General features: G+C 45.4%; 2 protein-coding genes across 7 annotated transcripts in view; one reads left to right on the top strand and one right to left on the bottom strand.

Annotated features, from left to right (window-relative positions):
- LOC129842951 (protein PHTF2-like) overlaps nt 1-7,653 on the top strand; it is a 66,007-nt gene extending 58,354 nt beyond the window's left edge. For 2 of the 4 annotated variants that reach the window (XM_055911668.1, XM_055911667.1), the window contains exons 11-17: nt 19-291; nt 413-544; nt 1,637-1,723; nt 1,883-2,038; nt 4,378-4,473; nt 4,582-4,707; nt 4,839-7,653. In XM_055911668.1, the coding sequence (XP_055767643.1) occupies nt 19-291; nt 413-544; nt 1,637-1,723; nt 1,883-2,038; nt 4,378-4,473; nt 4,582-4,707; nt 4,839-4,859 (891 nt within the window). In that variant the 3' untranslated portion in view covers nt 4,860-7,653. Of the gene's footprint in view, nt 1-18; nt 298-412; nt 545-1,636; nt 1,730-1,882; nt 2,039-4,377; nt 4,474-4,581; nt 4,708-4,838 lie in introns of those variants that run through there. The other 2 variants (XM_055911666.1, XM_055911669.1) reach the window with 2 other exon arrangements.
- Nucleotides 7,598-19,482, bottom strand: part of LOC129842953 (proline-rich protein 5-like) — a 71,856-nt gene continuing 59,971 nt past the window's right edge. For all 3 annotated transcript variants that reach the window (XM_055911671.1, XM_055911670.1, XM_055911673.1), the window contains 2 exons: nt 15,143-15,284; nt 7,598-13,969 (listed from right to left, as the gene is read on the bottom strand). In XM_055911671.1, the coding sequence (XP_055767646.1) occupies nt 13,341-13,969; nt 15,143-15,284 (771 nt within the window). In that variant the 3' untranslated portion in view covers nt 7,598-13,340. The remainder of the gene's footprint in view (nt 13,970-15,142; nt 15,285-19,482) is intronic.

Raw genomic sequence — 19,482 nt, 5'->3', positions numbered from 1 at the left:
ATCTCTACCTTCCTCCAGGTCAACCTGTTCACCCCAGGTATTGGCTACCAGGTCTTTGGTAACCTGGTGTCAGTGACTCTGGGCCTGACGCCCTTCGCCTATAGGCTGTCTCAGTACAAGGACCTAGAACAGCTGACACAGCTCTCAGCCAATGAGCTCATCTCTGTGGCGTTCGGCTCCTCCTCCGACGTCATGGTGATCACCATGGTAACTCTCAGCTTCATGGTGCGCGTCTGTCTCATCTGGCTCTTCTTCTTCCTGCTCAGCGTGGCCGAGAGGACATACAAACAGGTGTAATTACAGATGCAACATTGACCATTGATTGTTACATGAAGACATTCTGAAGAGGTTTTATTTCTAAAGGTCTTATCACTTACACGTATACTGTATGTGTGTGTGTTGTACCTGACAGAGGCTGCTATTCGCCAAGCTGTTTGGTCACCTGACGTCGGCACGGCGAGCCAGGAAGTCGGAGGTGCCTCACTTCCGTCTGAAGAAAGTCCAGAACATTAAGATGTGGCTCTCTCTGCGCTCATATCTCAAGGTGTGTTCTATGTTCTCCTACTGGTTGTTCCATCATGTCTACCTGAACCTCCCCTCTGTGTCCATGAGGAGATGTGTTGTTGTTCCATCATGTCTACCTGAACCTCCCCTCTGTGTCCATGAGATGTGATGTTGTTCCCTCATGTCTACCTGAACCTCCCCTCTGTGTCCATGAGATGTGTTGTTGTTCCATCATGTCTACCTGAACCTCCCCTCTGTGTCCATGAGGAGATGTGTTGTTGTTCCATCATGTCTACCTGAACCTCCCCTCTGTGTCCATGAGGAGATGTGTTGTTGTTCCATCATGTCTACCTGAACCTCCCCTCTGTGTCCATGAGATGTGTTGTTGTTCCATCATGTCTACCTGAACCTCCCCTCTGTGTCCATGAGATGTGTTGTTGTTCCATCATGTCTACCTGAACCTCCCCTCTGTGTCCATGAGGAGATGTGTTGTTGTTCCATCATGTCTACCTGAACCTCCCCTCTGTGTCCATGAGATGTGTTGTTGTTCCATCATGTCTACCTGAACCTCCCCTCTGTGTCCATGAGGAGATGTGTTGTTGTTCCATCATGTCTACCTGAACCTCCCCTCTGTGTCTATGAGGAGATGTGTTGTTGTTCCATCATGTCTACCTGAACCTCCCCTCTGTGTCCATGAGATGTGTTGTTCCATCATGTCTACCTGAACCTCCCCTCTGTGTCCATGAGGAGATGTGTTGTTGTTCCATCATGTCTACCTGAACCTCCCCTCTGTGTCTATGAGGAGATGTGTTGTTGTTCCATCATGTCTACCTGAACCTCCCCTCTGTGTCCATGAGGAGATGTGTTGTTGTTCCATCATGTCTACCTGAACCCCCCCCTCTGTGTCCATGAGATGTGTTGTTGTTCCATCATGTCTACCTGAACCTCCCCTCTGTGTCCATGAGGAGATGTGTTGTTGTTCCATCATGTCTACCTGAACCTCCCCTCTGTGTCCATGAGGAGATGTGTTGTGTGCGATAGACGTGTGTGTCTGAGGAGATGTGTTGTGTGTGTCGTGAGTGGGTGGATAAGTGTGTTTGTCCAACCAAAGTATTTCAAATGTGCGTTACAGAGAAGGGGTCCTCAGCGGTCGGTGGATGTGATCGTGTCCTCTGCCTTCCTCCTCACCCTCTCTGTAGTCTTCATCTGCTGTGCTCAGGTCAGCGTGAGTCACTATTATCAGCCTGCTACAGTCCTACCTTGTCTTTTTGCTCTAATACAGTTAGTAACGGTTGGAATGTTTTTTCACCTGTTATTCTATCTATATGTTTGAGTGGGACGAGCGTTAAAACAAGCTCTTCTCTCCTCCTCTCTGTAGTTGCTCCATATCCACCACACCTTCCTGGAGTGTCACTATAACTGGGAGCTGGTGATCTGGTGTTCCTCTCTGTCTCTCTTCCTGCTCCGCTTTGTTACCCTGGGCTCAGAGACCACCAAGAAATACAGCAACACCTCCATCTTACTGACAGAACAGGTAGACAGGCTCAGAGACCAGCAACACCTCCATCTTACTGACAGAACAGGTAGACAGGCTCAGAGACCAGCAGCACCTCCATCATACTGACAGAACAGGTAGACAGGCTCAGAGACCAGCAGCACCTCCATCATACTGACAGAACAGGTAGACAGGCTCAGAGACCAGCAACACCTCCATCTTACTGACAGAACAGGTAGACAGGCTCAGAGACCAGCAGCACCTCCATCTTACTGACAGAACAGGTAGACAGGCTCAGAGACCAGCAACACCTCCATCTTACTGACAGAACAGGTAGATAGGCTCAGAGACCAGCAGCACCTCCATCTTACTGACAGAACAGGTAGACAGGCTCAGAGACCAGCAACACCTCCATCTTACTGACAGAACAGGTAGATAGGCTCAGAGACCAGCAACACCTCCATCTTACTGACAGAACAGGTAGACAGGCTCAGAGACCAGCAACACCTCCATCTTACTGACAGAACAGGTAGACAGGCTCAGAGACCAGCAACACCTCCATCTTACTGACAGAACAGGTAGACAGGCTCAGAGACCAGCAACACCTCCATCTTACTGACAGAACAGGTAGACAGGCTCAGAGACCAGCAACACCTCCATCTTACTGACAGAACAGGTAGACAGGCTCAGAGACCAGCAACACCTCCATCTTACTGACAGAACAGGTAGACAGGCTCAGAGACCAGCAACACCTCCATCTTACTGACAGAACAGGTAGACAGGCTCAGAGACCAGCAACACCTCCATCTTACTGACAGAACAGGTAGACAGGCTCAGAGACCAGCAGCACCTCCATCTTACTGACAGAACAGGTAGACAGGCTCAGAGACCAGCAACACCTCCATCTTACTGACAGAACAGGTAGACAGGCTCAGAGACCAGCAACACCTCCATCTTACTGACAGAACAGGTAGACAGACTCAGAGACCAGCAGCACCTCCATCTTACTGACAGAACAGGTAGACAGGCATGGAGGGAGGCACACACACAACTGGTACAGTTTATAGCAAGACTTTGGAAGTTCGCCAATTAATACTGAGGAAGAACTAGCAGATGTACCACACTTGCTAACTTGTGTAGTTACATCGGAACACACATTTTAAGTGACAGAACATGTTAAACAAAAGGTTCGTCCATTTTGAATGTTATATTGTTGTTGTGCACCTCTGAGTGATGTTCTCTCGTCTCCATGGTAATTTCACGTGTCTCTGAGTTATTGACGTTCAAGCAGACGGGTAAAAGCAGCACCGTGATAAAGTCTCTCTCACTACACTGGAAGTTAATAGGACTTTTAGATGGCGAAAACGTCTATCATACATGTCAGATTTCAATACTGGCCGATGTTTTAACTTGGGAGGATGTCTTCTCTCGAATGAGCCATTGATCATATTTTTGCTATATTCCTACCTTGAGAAATGTGTAATTTAATGGAGGTTCTAGCATATTTGTCTGCCTCTTTAGTCCAGGGTGCATTGCATGGCAGAGATAGATTTGTTTATTTTTATTGTTTATTTCACTTTTGTATATTATCTAACTCACTTGCTTTGGCAATGTTAATAACACGTTTCCCATGTCAATAAAGCCCCTTGAATTGAATTGATAGAAGATATTCTAACGCCCCACCCAGTAGACCGTCGACCAATCGCGTTCACGTTGTCATGCTGCGTAACGCGGTTGCTAAGCTAATCACGCAATCCCTTCTCAAAGTCCGTGTATTTGTCGAGAAACGTACCTATTCTCCACGATTACAAATGTATACGATATTACAGATAGCAAGTTAATTATGTCACATCTTGGAAAATATTTGTAATGTTGTACTTGTTGACGAAATTCGTGCCGATTTCGGGGTTTTGAGGTAGAGCCCAGTAGACTCATTCGTTCCTTGTCCCAGAATCACCCAGAATGCATCGCCCGGTCCATTGACATAGCATGGGCAACGTTTCCCATCTCTTCAAAAGTATATCTGCCGATGCGAATGTCAGACTCCATCTGCAGATTAAACATGGTGAGATTGTAGGCGAGTTTAAAGCTAACTGGTAGTTTACATGCTGATATTGTGTGTTTGCTTGCTACATAGCCAGCCAGCCCATAGAGAGAGCATTGCATTGTGGATCTTGTAGGCAACTTGAGTTGCAACAGATTTCCTCAACTATTTTCCATGTTGCTACCAACCTTATTATAACGCCAAAATGAAACATTGATTCACAAAAATATTCTCACATATTAGTGTTATTTAACACTGTAAATTAAAGGAACGAGTGGTTTGGGCTGGACATTTCCTTTAAGGCTCAACTCTATTGACTAGCTGTTTTCACCAGATTAATCTGTACCTGAAGATGGAGAAGAAACCAAACAAGAAGGAGGATCTGACATTAGTCAACAACGTACTGAAGCTGGCCACCAAACTATTGAAGGTACGGCTATCTCCATCTCTCTATTTGTTCTCGTTCTCATCTTATCTCCATTATTAATCTCTTCCCCTTCTCTCCACCCTCCCCTCCTAACCTCCTCTCACTCCCCAGGAGTTGGATGCTCCGTTCAGGCTGTATGGTCTGACGATGAACCCTCTGCTCTACAACATCACACAGGTGGTCATCCTGTCTGCTGTGTCTGGGGTCATCAGTGATCTACTAGGCTTCAACCTGAAGGTAACGTGTGTGTGTGTGTGTGTGTGTGTGGTAATAGTACTTATGCACCAGTTTATTTGAAATGGAGTTGACTTGTTGAGTGTGTAGATATCAGTATGAAGGAAGAACTTACCACACCTTTCTGTCCTCAGCTCTGGAAGATCAAATCATGACAGTAAACTGATCAGGTCACTGCTGGCTCTGGAAGATGTGATACATTCTCTCACCACAGAAGGGCGCTGTTGTCCTTTCGCTCACGGACTGACTGGGCTTCCCTGTATCTATGGTCTGACGGACAAACAGCCCCATTCTCAGAGCTCATAACGGAGTGCTTACATTTCACTTGTGCAATTCAAGATATATTTATTTTACCCTTTCAGTATTTTTTTGTTGTTGTTTAAAAAGTTATTTTAAGCTATAGAGGTTTTGTGTTCTCAGAGAGATGGGATCAAAACACAGCAAGATGACAGTTCAGTTTAAAAGGTAAAATAGTTCCATCACTTCAGACTAGTAATGACAATGTGCATTATAATGCAGCTGTTTAGTTTGACGACTGTGACACACAAACGCAGTCATTTCACTGTGAGAACTGTAGTTGTTTCCGATCATAGACGGACTGTAATAACGACGTGTTTTAAAGCCTATATACACACAAACACGTTGTACTTTCTGGTAAACTCAATGGAGGCTTTTTTTGTTGTTGCTTTTGACGACAACAGCAGTACACCAAAGTTCAGAATAGATGAACAATGTTTCTGTGTGTTTGGCGTTTCTAATGATAAGCTAAGTGACGGCTGTAGTGGAGAGATAGAGGCAGGATAAAACACATCACTCAGATGATTGGTGAGAAAATAGGGGACTGTACTGGCTAGATGGGAGGTACTGTACTGACTAGATGAGGTACAGTACTGGCTAGATGGGAGGTACTGTACTGGCTGGATGGGAGGTACTGTACTGGCTAGATGGGAGGTACTGTACTGGCTAGATGGGAGGTACTGTACTGGCTAGATGGGAGGTACTGTACTGGCTAGATGGGAGGTACTGTACTGGCTAGATGGGAGGTACTGTACTGGCTAGATGGGAGGTACTGTACTGGCTAGATGGGAGGTACTGTACTGGCTAGATGGGAGGTACTGTACTGGCTAGATGGGAGGTACTGTACTGGCTGGATGGGAGGTACTGTACTGACTAGATGAGGTACAGTACTGGCTGGATGGGAGGTACTGTACTGGCTAGATGGGAAGTACTGTACTGGCTAGATGGGAGGTACTGTACTGGCTAGATGGGAGGTACTGTACTGGCTAGATGGGAGGTACTGTACTGGCTAGATGGGAGGTACTGTACTGGCTGGATGGGAGGTACTGTACTGGCTGGATTGGAGGTACTGTACTGGCTAGATGGGGGGTACTGTACTGGCTAGATGGGAGGTACAGTACTGGCTAGATGGGAGGTACAGTACTGGCTAGATGGGAGGTACTGTACTGGCTAGATGGGAGGTACTGTACTGGCTAGATGGGAGGTACTGTACTGGCTAGATGGGAGGTACTGTACTGGCTAGATGGGAGGTACTGTACTGGCTAGATGGGAGGTACTGTACTAGCTAGACGGGAGGTACTGTACTGGCTAGACGGGAGGTACTGTACTGGCTAGACGGGAGGTACTGTACTGGCTAGACGGGAGGTACTGTACTGGCTAGATGGGAGGTACAGTACTGTACTGGGTGGATGGGAATATGTAAACCTAGCCAACATATCTGGGTTAGTATTCTGTATGTCAAACTGAGACATCCAGGCCCGCTAGCCAAAACTAAACGGTGTGTGACTGAGCATTGTTAACTATGTTACTCGTATAATGAACATTTGGGGGGGGTGCTTATATTTGTCCTGGTACACACTTGTACAAGTCTGTAATGGAAATTTGTTTATTTTATGGTGATACCATTCAGTATTGGCTTCTGTACTCCCAAGCCTATTTTCTAAAGCAGACACAGTGATGTGTGCAGTCTGGTTGAATACTGCTACTCAGGCTTGTGAGCCATCATCACAACCCAGTCAAAATGTTGCTTTGTCTCGCCCTCCTTCCCTTTCTACTAGTTTACGTTGCATGGTTTTCTCACAGCACATTCTGAGTTATTTCAATGGTTAGACTGTATTTCAAGCAATAACTCGTAGCTCAACACAGACTGAACATGTTTGTATTATATTTAGAACAAAGAGGTCCCAGGTCTTAGTTGCTGTACACACAGTCGATGGTTCGCCGCTACCGTTTGGACTGCCTGACAATGTGCACTTCACAGTAGTGTATAAAAACCATGTTACATGTTTCTGTCACACAAACCGTTGTAGTTGTTGTTGTTTTTGTACTTTTTGCCGTGACACAGTCTGTGTGAAGATGACCAACGTGCTTTTTATTTGCTGGATAAAACTGTATTATTATTAACACTCTTTAAAAAAAACAAAATAACTGTTTCGGTTTCACATTATTGGAAATGCTTTAAGAAAACATGGTGTCGTCTCTTTCTCTCTTTGGCATTTGTTTCTTTATTGTTGTTGTGAAGATGGTCACTCGTGTTTTGTGGTTGCGAGAGAAAAGACACAATTTGCAGTCACTTGAGTCTGAAAAATGTATTTAGAAAATGACTCTGAACCTGTCTGGAATGCCATCCTGATCCCTAGTGCACCAGAGCCCTGGTCAAAAGGAGTGCACTACATAGGGAATAGGGTGCCAGCCCTGGTCAAAAGGAGTGCACTACATAGGGAATAGGGTGCCAGCCCTGGTCAAAAGGAGTGCACTACTTAGGGAATAGGGTGACATTTCAGACGCACCTTTGTTGTTTGCGTTGTGATTCCGTTTTCAAAGGAAGTCTGCATATTTATGTTGAAGAAGAAAATAAACTTTTTGTGGGCTGGTGTGTTTCATCAGTTCTAGGTGTTTATAAGGAAAATAAAAATGGACTTTGTTGTGTCACTCAGACTCAACTTTCAGTTTCTTCCTCTGTACATCATATGAGCAAAACAACAGTTTAGATTCCTTCATGGCTGTGTACCAATACCTATTCCCTATATAGTGCACTACTTTTGACCAGACCCCTATGGGTCCTGTTCAAAAGAAGTGCACTATGTAGGGAATATGGTGCCATCTTAGGATGCAGATCATAATTAATTCCTTGCCAATCACTTTCTTCACTTAAAACATATTTCATATACATTACATTTCTTCATACAAACCACCCCTTGTGGAGACACTCGGATCAAATCAAGCGATCGTATCTCTTGATGGGAATCATCATTGATATAAACTGACATGTAAATAATGTTAACCATAATATCTGTCTGGACACACATCAGCAACCAGCCTGAACAGGACCAATGTCTGTCTGGACACACATCAGCAACCAGCCTGAACAGGACCAATGTCTGTCTGGACACACATCAGCAACCAGCCTGAACAGGACCAATGTCTGTCTGGACACACATCAGCCTGAACAGGACCAATGTCTGTCTGGATACACATCAGCAACCAGCCTGAACAGGACCAATGTCTGTCTGGATACACATCAGCCTGAACAGAACCAATGTCTGTCTGGACACACATCAGCAACCAGCCTGAACAGAACCAATGTCTGTCTGGACACACATCAGCCTGAACAGGACCAATGTCTGTCTGGATACACATCAGCAACCAGCCTGAACAGGACCAATGTCTGTCTGGATACACATCAGCCTGAACAGAACCAATGTCTGTCTGGATACACATCACCCTGAACAGAACCAATGTCTGTCTGGATACACATCAGCCTGAACAGGACCAATGTCTGTCTGGATACACATCAGCCTGAACAGAACCAATGTCTGTCTGGATACACATCACCCTGAACAGGACCAATGTCTGTCTGGATACACATCACCCTGAACAGAACCAATGTCTATCTGGATACACATCACCCTGAACAGAACCAATGTCTGTCTGGATACACATCACCCTGAACAGGACCAATGTCTGTCTGGATACACATCACCCTGAACAGGACCAATGTCTATCTGAACACATCACCCTGAACAGGACCAATGTCTGTCTGGATACACATCACCCTGAACAGAACCAATGTCTGTCTGAACACATCACCCTGAACAGGACCAATGTCTGTCTGGATACACATCACCCTGAACAGGACCAATGTCTATCTGGATACACATCAGCCTGAACAGAACCAATGTCTGTCTGGATACACATCAGCAACCAGCCTGAACAGGACCAATGTCTATCTGGGTACACATCAGCCTGAACAGAACCAATGTCTATCTGGATACACATCAACCTGAACAGAACCAATGTCTGTCTGGATACACATCAGCCTGAACAGAACCAATGGGAACAAAAAGAAAAGAGCTGTAGAAAGTTATTAATCTTAATAAAAATCAAGTGTGATACTTGCTGTTAGGGCATGTTAGGGCTATGTTCAACCCATAGTGCTGAAGATCCCCTGTATAGCACGATTGACATTTAAAGAATGTTTGCAGTCTGCATACAGTGCCTTCGGAAAGTATTCAGACCCCTTGACTTTTTCTACATTTTGTTACGTTACAGTCTTATTCTAAAATGGATTAAATAAAAACAATTCCTCAGCAATCTACACACAATAAACCATAATGACAAAGAAAAAGGTTTTTTGGGGTGCTAATTTATACAATTATTTACATAAGTATTCAGACCCTTTGCTATGAGACTCAAAATTGAGCTCAGGTGCATCCTGTTTCCATTGATCATCCTTGATGTTTCTACAACTTGATTGGAGTCCAACTGTGGTAAATTCAATTGATTGGACATGATTTGGAAAGGTACACACCTGTCTATATAAGGTCCCACAGTTGACAGTGCATGTCAGAGCAAAAACCAAGCCATGAGGTTGAAGGAATTGTCCGTAGAGCTCAGAGACAGGATTGTGTCGAGATCTGGGGAAGGGTAACAAAAAATGTCTGCAGCATTTAAGGTCCCCAAGAACACAGTGGCCTCCATCATTCTTAAATGGAAGAAGTTTGGAACCACCAAGACTCTTCCTAGAGCTGGCCGCCCGGCCAAACTGAGCAATCGAGGGAGAAGGACCTTGGTCAGGAGGTGAGTTCCTCTGTGGAGATGAGAAACTTTCTAGAAGGACAACCATCTCTACAGCTCTCCACCAATCAGGCCTTTATGGTAGAGTGGCCAGATGGAAGCCACTCCTCAGTATAAAGACCCATGACAGCCCGCTTGGAGTTTGCCAAAAGGACCCAGACCATGAGAAACAAGACGTTAGTCGTAAATATTTCAAAAGGGCACCTAAAGACCATGAGAAACAAGATTCTCTGGTCTGATGAAACCAAGATTGAACTCTGGCCTGAATGCCAAGTGTCACGCCTGGAGGAAGTCCCGTGTAGCTCAGTTGGTAGAGCAAGGCGCTTGCAACGCCAGGGTTGTGGGTTCGATTCCCACGAGGGGGCCAGTACAAAAAAAAAAAGTATGAATGTATGTACTTGTAAGTCGCTCTGGATAAGAGCGTCTGCTAAATGACTTAAATGTAATGTAAATGTAGGAAACCTGGCACCATCCCTACGGTGATACCTGGCACCATCCCTACGGTGAAACCTGGCACCATCCCTACGGTGAAGCCTGGTGGTGGCAGCATCATGCTGTGGGGATGTTTTTCAGCGGCAGAGACTGGGAGACTAGTCAGGATCAAGGGAAAGATGAACAGAGCAAAGTACAGAGAGATCCTTGATGAAAACCTGCTCCAGAGCGCTCAGGACCTCAGACTGGGGTGAACGGTTCACCTTCCATCAGGACAACGACCCTAAGCACACTGCCAAGACAACGCAGTAGTGGCTTCGGGACAAGTCTCTGAATGTCCTTGTGTGACCCAGTCAGAGCCCGGACTTGAACATCATGGAATAATCTACAATCCATGCTTCATCTAGATATGTTAGTGCCACTGAATGAATTAAAAAATATTGATGGGAGACTGTTACGGAGGAGTGTAAATGCTTTTTTTAGGCTGGATCATGTTGTTGTATGTTTTAATTCTGTAATGTATTGATTGTTGCTGCCTTCTTTCCCTTGAAAAAGAGACTCTGGGTCTCAATGGGCTTTTCCTGGTTAAATAAAGGTTCAATAAAATAAAACATCTCTGGCATTGCAGGTCCTCTTAAGCAGAGAAGAATGGGAGAAACTCCCCAAATACAGGTGTACCAAGCTTGTATCGTCATACCCAAGAAGACTCAATGCTGTAATCGCTGCCAAAGGTGCTTCAACAAAGTACTGAGTAAAGGGTCTGAATACTTTTGTAAATGTCATATTTCATTTTTTATTTGTAATAAATTTGCAAAACTTTTTTTTAATGGTTTTTGCTTTGTCATTATGGGGTATTGCATGTAAATTGATGAGGGATTACATTTTTTTTATACATTTTAGAATAAAGTTGTAACGTAAAGGGGGTCAGGTGACAATGTAAATCACGCTACACAGCAGCTCTTCAGCGCAACGGATTGAATCAAGCCCATAATCTTGAACAGACCAACAAAAATTCTGCATTAAATGTCAAGTTTGAGTTGAGGTTCAGTTTGACATAATCATGAGATCAAATCAGAATGACTTGTCTATCAAGTGCTACGATAATTAATACATTTGAAAGTGTCATTGTTTAGAAAATCATAAAACCAACTCCAGAAGTTGGTCATGGCTGTGTCATACAAGTTCATTTAGAATACAAACGATCATACTAAATCATTAGTTGAGAGAAGGCATGTGTTTAACTATTTGGATCCTAGTAAGAAGAGCTAGAAGTGTGAGAGTCTTTGAGGTTCAATTCCTGCCGTCAAACACAGAGGTTATGGGTTCAAATCTTGGGTTTGATTTGGTGGAAATTTCAGCAATTCTCAATGTGAAAATGACAAAGAAAACAGTTAGAGGTGTGAAGGAGTCTGTGGCTCTGGTGTAAAGATCTCACCCCGTATGTTCAGGGTTGTAGGTTCAAACCCCAGTCACAGCTCTGGATCAGGATGTGTTGAGGGTCATACGTAGACAACCCTTAGTTTTCAAAAACCTACAGGTCTACTTTTTCCATTGGTTTTCCTCCGTAACTTCTGCTGTTCACAGGAGGGGAAACGCCCAGCAATTGTCACAGTCCTCCAGGCTTTGTCAGGAATCATACCTACAACCCCATGCTTATGGGGTGAGATCCTTACCACTGAGCCATCAGCTCCTTCACGTTCCAAAAACACATCTCTTTGTGTATTTGACATTAAGATTTGACTCTGGCGCAGCAGACACTTGCACATCCCGTCCACATGGGGGCATTGTTGAAGCAGAAACAAAGGCCCAGCCACAGATCACTGTGGCAGAAATATCACCCAGGTCTACATGACACCTACTGCTTAAAATTAAGACATGTGAACACTATCTTATCTCCTCACCCCAGCACTGCCTCTTGAACAAGAGACATGTTGAGAAAGCAATGAACTCATGACCTCTGGTGAACCAGGTGGGGGTCATCCCAGAGAGCCCAGCTAGGTCTGATTGATCTCTCCTTTCCACTGGGTCTTTCACAGAGACCTCAAACTGTTTCCTTTCCACTGGGCCTTTCACAGAGACACCTCAAACTGTTTCCTTTCCACTGGGCCTCTCACAAGACTTGAAGAGGCACCTCAGGCTGTTTCCTTTCCACTGGGCCTTTCACAAGACTTGAAGAGGCACCTCAAACTGTTTCCTTTCCACTGGGCCTTTCACAAGACTTGAAGAGGCACCTCAGGCTGTTTCCTTTCCACTGGGCCTTTCACAAGACTTGAAGAGACACCTCAAACTGTTTCCTTTCCACTGGGCCTTTCACAAGACTTGAAGAGACACCTCAAACTGTTTCCTTTCCACTGGGCCTTTCACAAGACTTGAAGAGGCACCTCAGACTGTTTCCTTTCCACTGGGCCTTTCACAAGACTTGAAGAGGCACCTCAGACTGTTTCCTTTCCACTGGGCCTTTCACAAGACTTGAAGAGGCACCTCAAACTGTTTCCTTTCCACTGGGCCTTTCACAAGACTTGAAGAGGCACCTCAGACTGTTTCCTTTCCACTGGGCCTTTCACAAGACTTGAAGAGGCACCTCAAACTGTTTCCTTTCCACTGGGCCTTTCACAAGACTTGAAGAGGCACCTCAGACTGTTTCCTTTCCACTGGGCCTTTCACAAGACTTGAAGAGGCACCTCAAACGGTTTCCTTTCCACTGGGCCTTTCACAAGACTTGAAGAGGCACCTCAGACTGATTCAAAGTTGTCAGTCAGTAATACAAACACAAAAAAATACAAATAAGTACAGTTTATCCTCAAAACGAAGAACTAGAAGTGAAAATCAAGCACAAAAAAAAAAAAAAATAATAAAAGGGAGTTTACTGTAGAAATATTCCGTGAAAAATAGACCCGAGAAAGAGCGGTGTGTTTTTAGAGACGACGGTGTGAGTGGAGTACCGCTGGCGCCAGTAGGTGTGATATTCTCTTGAGATCCATCAGACATACAGCTGCAAATCTCCAGACACTTTCTCACTAGTCACAGATTTTCCAGAAATCAGTAGTGAATAAACAGGCAATCTAAGATTATCCAACTGGGATTAGGGAAAAGTTCCCAGAAACCCCAAATTACACCACACTCTGTCTACCACTCTCCCTGCTGTAACCAGAGGAGGAAGAGTCTGAGCAGCTGTGGTGGGAGAAGTCTAGGAAGATGCCATCAGGGTCAGAGTCCATAGAGTCCAGTATCTGATCTACCACTGTCTCCGGGCTGGAGGAACAGCTGGGGACCGAGCCCGTCTCCGAACCAGAGTGGACCTGACACAGAACAGAGGGGGACACTGTCGACTCCCCCCCGCCGTGGAGGAAGGGTCCTGGGGAGTGGGAGTCCTGAAAGATGGAGGGCTGGAGGTGGGACTCCAAAGACTCAGACCCCACAGACCCACAGAGATCCAGACTTCCACCACCACAAACAACGCCTGTCAGGCTGTGCTCCTGCTCCAGGGAGGAGAGGCCCGACTGGGCCGCGGAGGCCAGGGAGGAAGTGGTGCTGATGTCGTTGATGGCGCCTTCTTCCAGACAGGAAGTCATCTCGCAGACGGAATGGCGGCGGATGCCCATGCTGCTCACGGAGCCTGTCTCGGTATCGTACTCCACCACAGGCGTCAACATGGGCACGTTGTAGGACTTGGAGTGCATCACCAGGTTCTTTGCGGGGGCGTCGCCTGACTTGGGCCACCGCCGCTGCAGACGCTTTTCTGGAGAGAGGATAGGAGGAGGGGTGAAGAGGGATGAGTGAAGGAGAAAGAAGTGGAGGGAGGGAGGGAGGGAAGGAGGGAGGGAGGGAGGGATATGAAGAAGTGAAAACAAGACAGACGCTGAGGCCGTCTAGACTAGAGACAGACGCTGAGGCCGTCTAGACTAGAGACAGACGTTGAGGCCGTCTAGACTAGAGACAGACGTTGAGGCCGTCTAGACTAGAGACAGACGTTGAGGCCGTCTAGACTAGAGACAGACGCTGAGGCCGTCTAGACTAGAGACAGACGTTGAGGCCGTCTAGACTAGAGACAGACGTTGAGGCCGTCTAGACTAGAGACAGACGTTGAGGCCGTCTAGACTAGAGACAGACGCTGAGGCCGTCTAGACTAGAGACAGACGTTGAGGCCGTCTAGACTAGAGACAGACGTTGAGGCCGTCTAGACTAGAGACAGACGTTGAGGCCGTCTAGACTAGAGACAGACGTTGAGGCCGTCTAGACTAGAGACAGACGTTGAGGCCGTCTAGACTAGAGACAGACGCTGAGGCCGTCTAGACTAGAGACAGACGCTGAGGCCGTCTAGACTAGAGACAGACGTTGAGGCCGTCTAGACTAGAGACAGACGTTGAGGCCGTCTAGACTAGAGACAGACGTTGAGGCCGTCTAGACTAGAGACAGACGTTGAGGCCGTCTAGACTATAGACAGACGTTGAGGCCGTCTAGACTAGAGACAGACGTTGAGGCCGTCTAGACTAGAGACAGACGTTGAGGCCGTCTAGACTAGAGACAGACGCTGAGGCCGTCTAGACTAGAGACAGACGTTGAGGCCGTCTAGACTAGAGACAGACGTTGAGGCCGTCTAGACTAGAGACAGACGTTGAGGCCGTCTAGACTAGAGACAGACGTTGAGGCCGTCTAGACTAGAGACAGACGTTGAGGCCGTCTAGACTAGAGACAGACGCTGAGGCCGTCTAGACTAGAGACAGACGTTGAGGCCGTCTAGACTAGAGACAGACGTTGAGGCCGTCTAGACTAGAGACAGACGTTGAGGCCGTCTAGACTAGTATAACACAGGAAACTAACAGCACATCAGCTGAACAGCTGTGAATGGAGAGTAACAATCCTGCATGATGAAATCTAAATCATTTAGCTGTGTGAGTATTAGTCTACGTACCCAGTACGCAGGAGGAGTATTGCATTGAGGATCCGTCGTTGGAGTAGAGGCCGTGGGTTCCCAGGTAGGGAGACACCACCTTCTGAACCAATGCTTCCAGACGCAGGTAGTCCTCAGTCACTCCTTTAGACTCATGGACACCCTGGAACACACACATCACAATTAGTCCTCAGTCACTCCTTTAGACTCATGGACACCCTGGAACACACACATCACAGTTAGTCCTCAGTCACTCCTTTAGACTCAAGGACACCCTGGAACACACACATCACAGTTAGTCCTCAGTCACTCCTTTAGACTCATGGACACCCTGGAACACACACATCACAGGTAGTCCTCAGTCACTCCTTTAGATTCATGGACACCCTGGAACACACACATCACAGTTAGTCCTCAGTCACTCCTTTAGACTCATGGACACCCTGGAACACACACATCACAGTTAGTCCTCAGTCACTCCTTTAGACTCATGGACACCCTGGAAGACACAGACACACACAATGAGACTCCCACAGGACACCACACCCGCTATACACTCAAAAATCAGTGCTTACCATTTGTCAACCACGTAAAATAAATCTGTCCTCAAACCATAACCATATTTGAGTCTATTGAAATCTCAGTTTCTGAGGGAATTCATTGTCCATTAGAGGGCTCTGTGTTTGTTGTTTAGAATAGAACAGAGAGAGAAAGGGGGCAGGGTAAGAGTATGTGGAAAACACTGAGTAAATACTGAGCTGGAGGAAAGTAACTGAGTAACTATAACAGAGACAGTAACTAACTGTATATCAGAGGAGAGACAGTAACTAACTGTATATCAGAGAGACAGTAACTAACTGTATATCAGAGAGACAGTAACTAACTGTATATCAGAGGAGAGACAGTAACTAACTGTATATCAGAGAGACAGTAACTAACTATGTCAGAGAGACAGTAACTAACTGTATATCAGAGGAGAGACAGTAACTAACTATATATCAAAGGAGAGACAGTAACTAACTGTATATCAGAGGAGAGACAGCAACTAGCTGTATATCAGAGGAGAGACAGCAACTAGCTGTATATCAGAGGAGAGACAGTAACTAACTGTATATCAGAGGAGAGACAGTAACTAACTGTATATCAGAGGAGAGACAGCAACTAGCTGTATATCAGAGGAGAGACAGCAACTAGCTGTATATCAGAGGAGAGACAGCAACTAGCTGTATATCAGAGGAGAGACAGTAACTAACTGTATATCAGAGGAGAGACAGTAACTAACTGTATATCAGAGGAGAGACAGTAACTAACTGTATATCAGAGAGACAGTAACTAACTGTATATCAGAGAGACAGTAACTAACTGTATATCAGAGGAGAGACACTAACTAACTGTATATCAGAGGAGAGACAGTAACTAACTGTATATCAGAGGAGAGACACTAACTAACTGTATATCAGAGGAGAGACAGTAACTAACTATATATCAGAGGAGAGACAGTAACTAACTGTATATCAGAGAGACAGTAACTAACTGTATATCAGAGAGACAGTAACTAACTGTATATCAGAGGAGAGACACTAACTAACTGTATATCAGAGGAGAGACAGTAACTAACTGTATATCAGAGGAGAGACACTAACTAACTGTATATCAGAGGAGAGACAGTAACTAACTGTATATCAGAGGAGAGACAGTAACTAACTGTATATCAGAGGAGAGACAGTAACTAACTGTATATCAGAGGAGAGACACTAACTAACTGTATATCAGAGGAGAGACAGTAACTAACTGTATATCAGAGAGACAGTAACTAGCTGTATATCAGAGGAGAGACAGTAACTAACTGTATGTCAGAGGAGAGACAGTAACTAACTGTATATCAGAGGAGAGACAGCAACTAGCTGTATATCAGAGGAGAGACAGTAACTAACTGTATATCAGAGGAGAGACACTAACTAACTGTATATCAGAGGAGAGACAGTAACTAACTGTATATCAGAGGAGAGACAGTAACTAACTGTATATCAGAGGAGAGACAGTAACTAACTGTATATCAGAGGAGAGACAGTAACTAACTGTATATCAGAGGAGAGACACTAACTAACTGTATATCAGAGGAGAGACAGTAACTAACTGTATATCAGAGAGACAGTAACTAACTGTATATCAGAGGAGAGACAGTAACTAACTGTATGTCAGAGGAGAGACACTAACTAACTGTATATCAGAGGAGAGACAGTAACTAACTGTATATCAGAGGAGAGACAGTAACTAACTGTATATCAGAGAGACAGTAACTAACTGTATATCAGAGGAGAGACAGTAACTAACTGTATATCAGAGGAGGGACAGTAACTAACTGTATATCAGAGGAGAGACAGTAACTAACTGTATATCAGAGGAGAGACAGTAACTAACTGTATATCAGAGGAGGGACAGTAACTAACTGTATATCAGAGGAGAGACAGCAACTAGCTGTATATCAGAGGAGAGACAGTAACTAACTGTATATCAGAGGAGAGACAGTAACTAACTGTATATCAGAGGAGAGACACTAACTAACTGTATATCAGAGGAGAGACAGCAACTAGCTGTATATCAGAGGAGAGACAGTAACTAACTGTATATCAGAGGAGAGACACTAACTAACTGTATATCAGAGGAGAGACAGCAACTAGCTGTATATCAGAGGAGAGACAGCAACTAGCTGTATGTCAGAGGAGAGACAGCAGCTAGCTGTATATCAGAGGAGAGACAGTAACTAACTGTATATCAGAGAGACAGTAACTAACTGTATATCAGAGGAGAGACAGTAACTAACTGTATATCAGAGGAGAGACAGTAACTAACTGTATATCAGAGGAGAGACAGTAACTAACTGTATATCAGAGAGGAGACAGTAACTAACTGTATATCAGAGGAGAGACAGCAACTAGCTGTATATCAGAGGAGAGACAGTAACTAACTGTATATCAGAGGAGAGACAGTAACTAACTGTATATCAGAGGAGAGACAGTAACTAACTGTATATCAGAGGAGAGACAGTAACTGTCCCACCCTGTACCAACCATTGACAGTAAAATAATACGATCACACCATGGAAATTCCCAGACTGAGTGTTCGCTAATGACACTAAATACCTATTATGGGGAGATCTGGAACTAGTTTGCTTGTTTGGGACTTCATTTAACCAGATCCTTTCCAGAACAACTTCTTTACCAGAACTATTTTGTCATGAAACCTGAAAAGGAACAGAACATTGGTGAAGGGAGACTGTCTTCCGATAATACATTGACTCACTCAACCACAACACAAAACATCTAGCTAACCAGAGTTTGACAACCACCACATCAATGCATTGACTGGAGTCATGACATCAATGCAAAACAAGTACATAGGAGAGAAATTGTTCACAGATGAAAGCTGTTACAACACAACAAAGACCAATGAGAGAGAGAGAGACCCAGAGAGAGAGGGAGAGAGAGACCCAGAGAGAGGGAGAGAGAGAGAGAGAGAGAGAGAGAGAGACAGAGAGAGAGAGAGAGGGAGAGAGAGAGAGAGAGAAAGAGAGAGAGAAGGGAGAGAGAGAGAGAGAAGGGGGAGAGAGAGAGAGACAGAGAGAGAGAGAGACAGAGACAGAGAAAAAGAGCGAGAGAGAGATCCATTGCCGTTGGGGTATGGGAACAAAACTTCAACAAAACGTACATTCTTCCCTTGTCAAAACAAACTGATCCTTTGTCTGTGTGCCCTCTGGACGCTTTAATCAGTAGCAGATGTGGCCTAGTGAGCAATACAGGCCACTTAGATAGAACGGTGTCTCGAGTGTAAGGTCTACTCTGTAGTGTCACCCAAGCTGTACCACAGAGCAATGAGAAAGATGGAGAGAGAGAGTAAGAGAGGGAGACGGAGAGAGAGAGAGAGAGAGAGAGAGAGAGAGAGAGAGAGAGAGAGAGAGAGAGAGAGAGAGAGAGAGAGAGAGAGAGAGAGAGAGAGAGAGAGAGGGAGAGGGAGAGGGAGAGGGAGAGGGAGAGGGAGAGGGAGAGGGAGACGGACGGACGGACGGACGGACGGACGGACGGACGGACGGACGGACAGAGAGAGAAGGAAAGAGGATGATCCTGCATTACCAAGGTCTAACCCAGCATTACCAAGGTCTAACCCAGCATTACCAAGGTCTAACCCAGCATTACCAAGGTCTAACCCAGCATTACCAAGGTCTAACCCAGCATTACCAAGGTCTAACCCAGCATTACCAAGGTCTAACCCAGCATTACCAAGGTCTAACCCAGCATTACCAAGGTCTAACCCAGCATTACCAAGGTCTGTTTAGGGAATGGGAGAGTGATGTAAGCAAGGGT

Source organism: Salvelinus fontinalis, unplaced genomic scaffold, assembly GCF_029448725.1.
Source record: "Salvelinus fontinalis isolate EN_2023a unplaced genomic scaffold, ASM2944872v1 scaffold_0078, whole genome shotgun sequence".
NCBI classification, from domain to species: domain Eukaryota; kingdom Metazoa; phylum Chordata; class Actinopteri; order Salmoniformes; family Salmonidae; genus Salvelinus; species Salvelinus fontinalis.
This window is presented reverse-complemented; position numbering and strand designations above follow the sequence as displayed.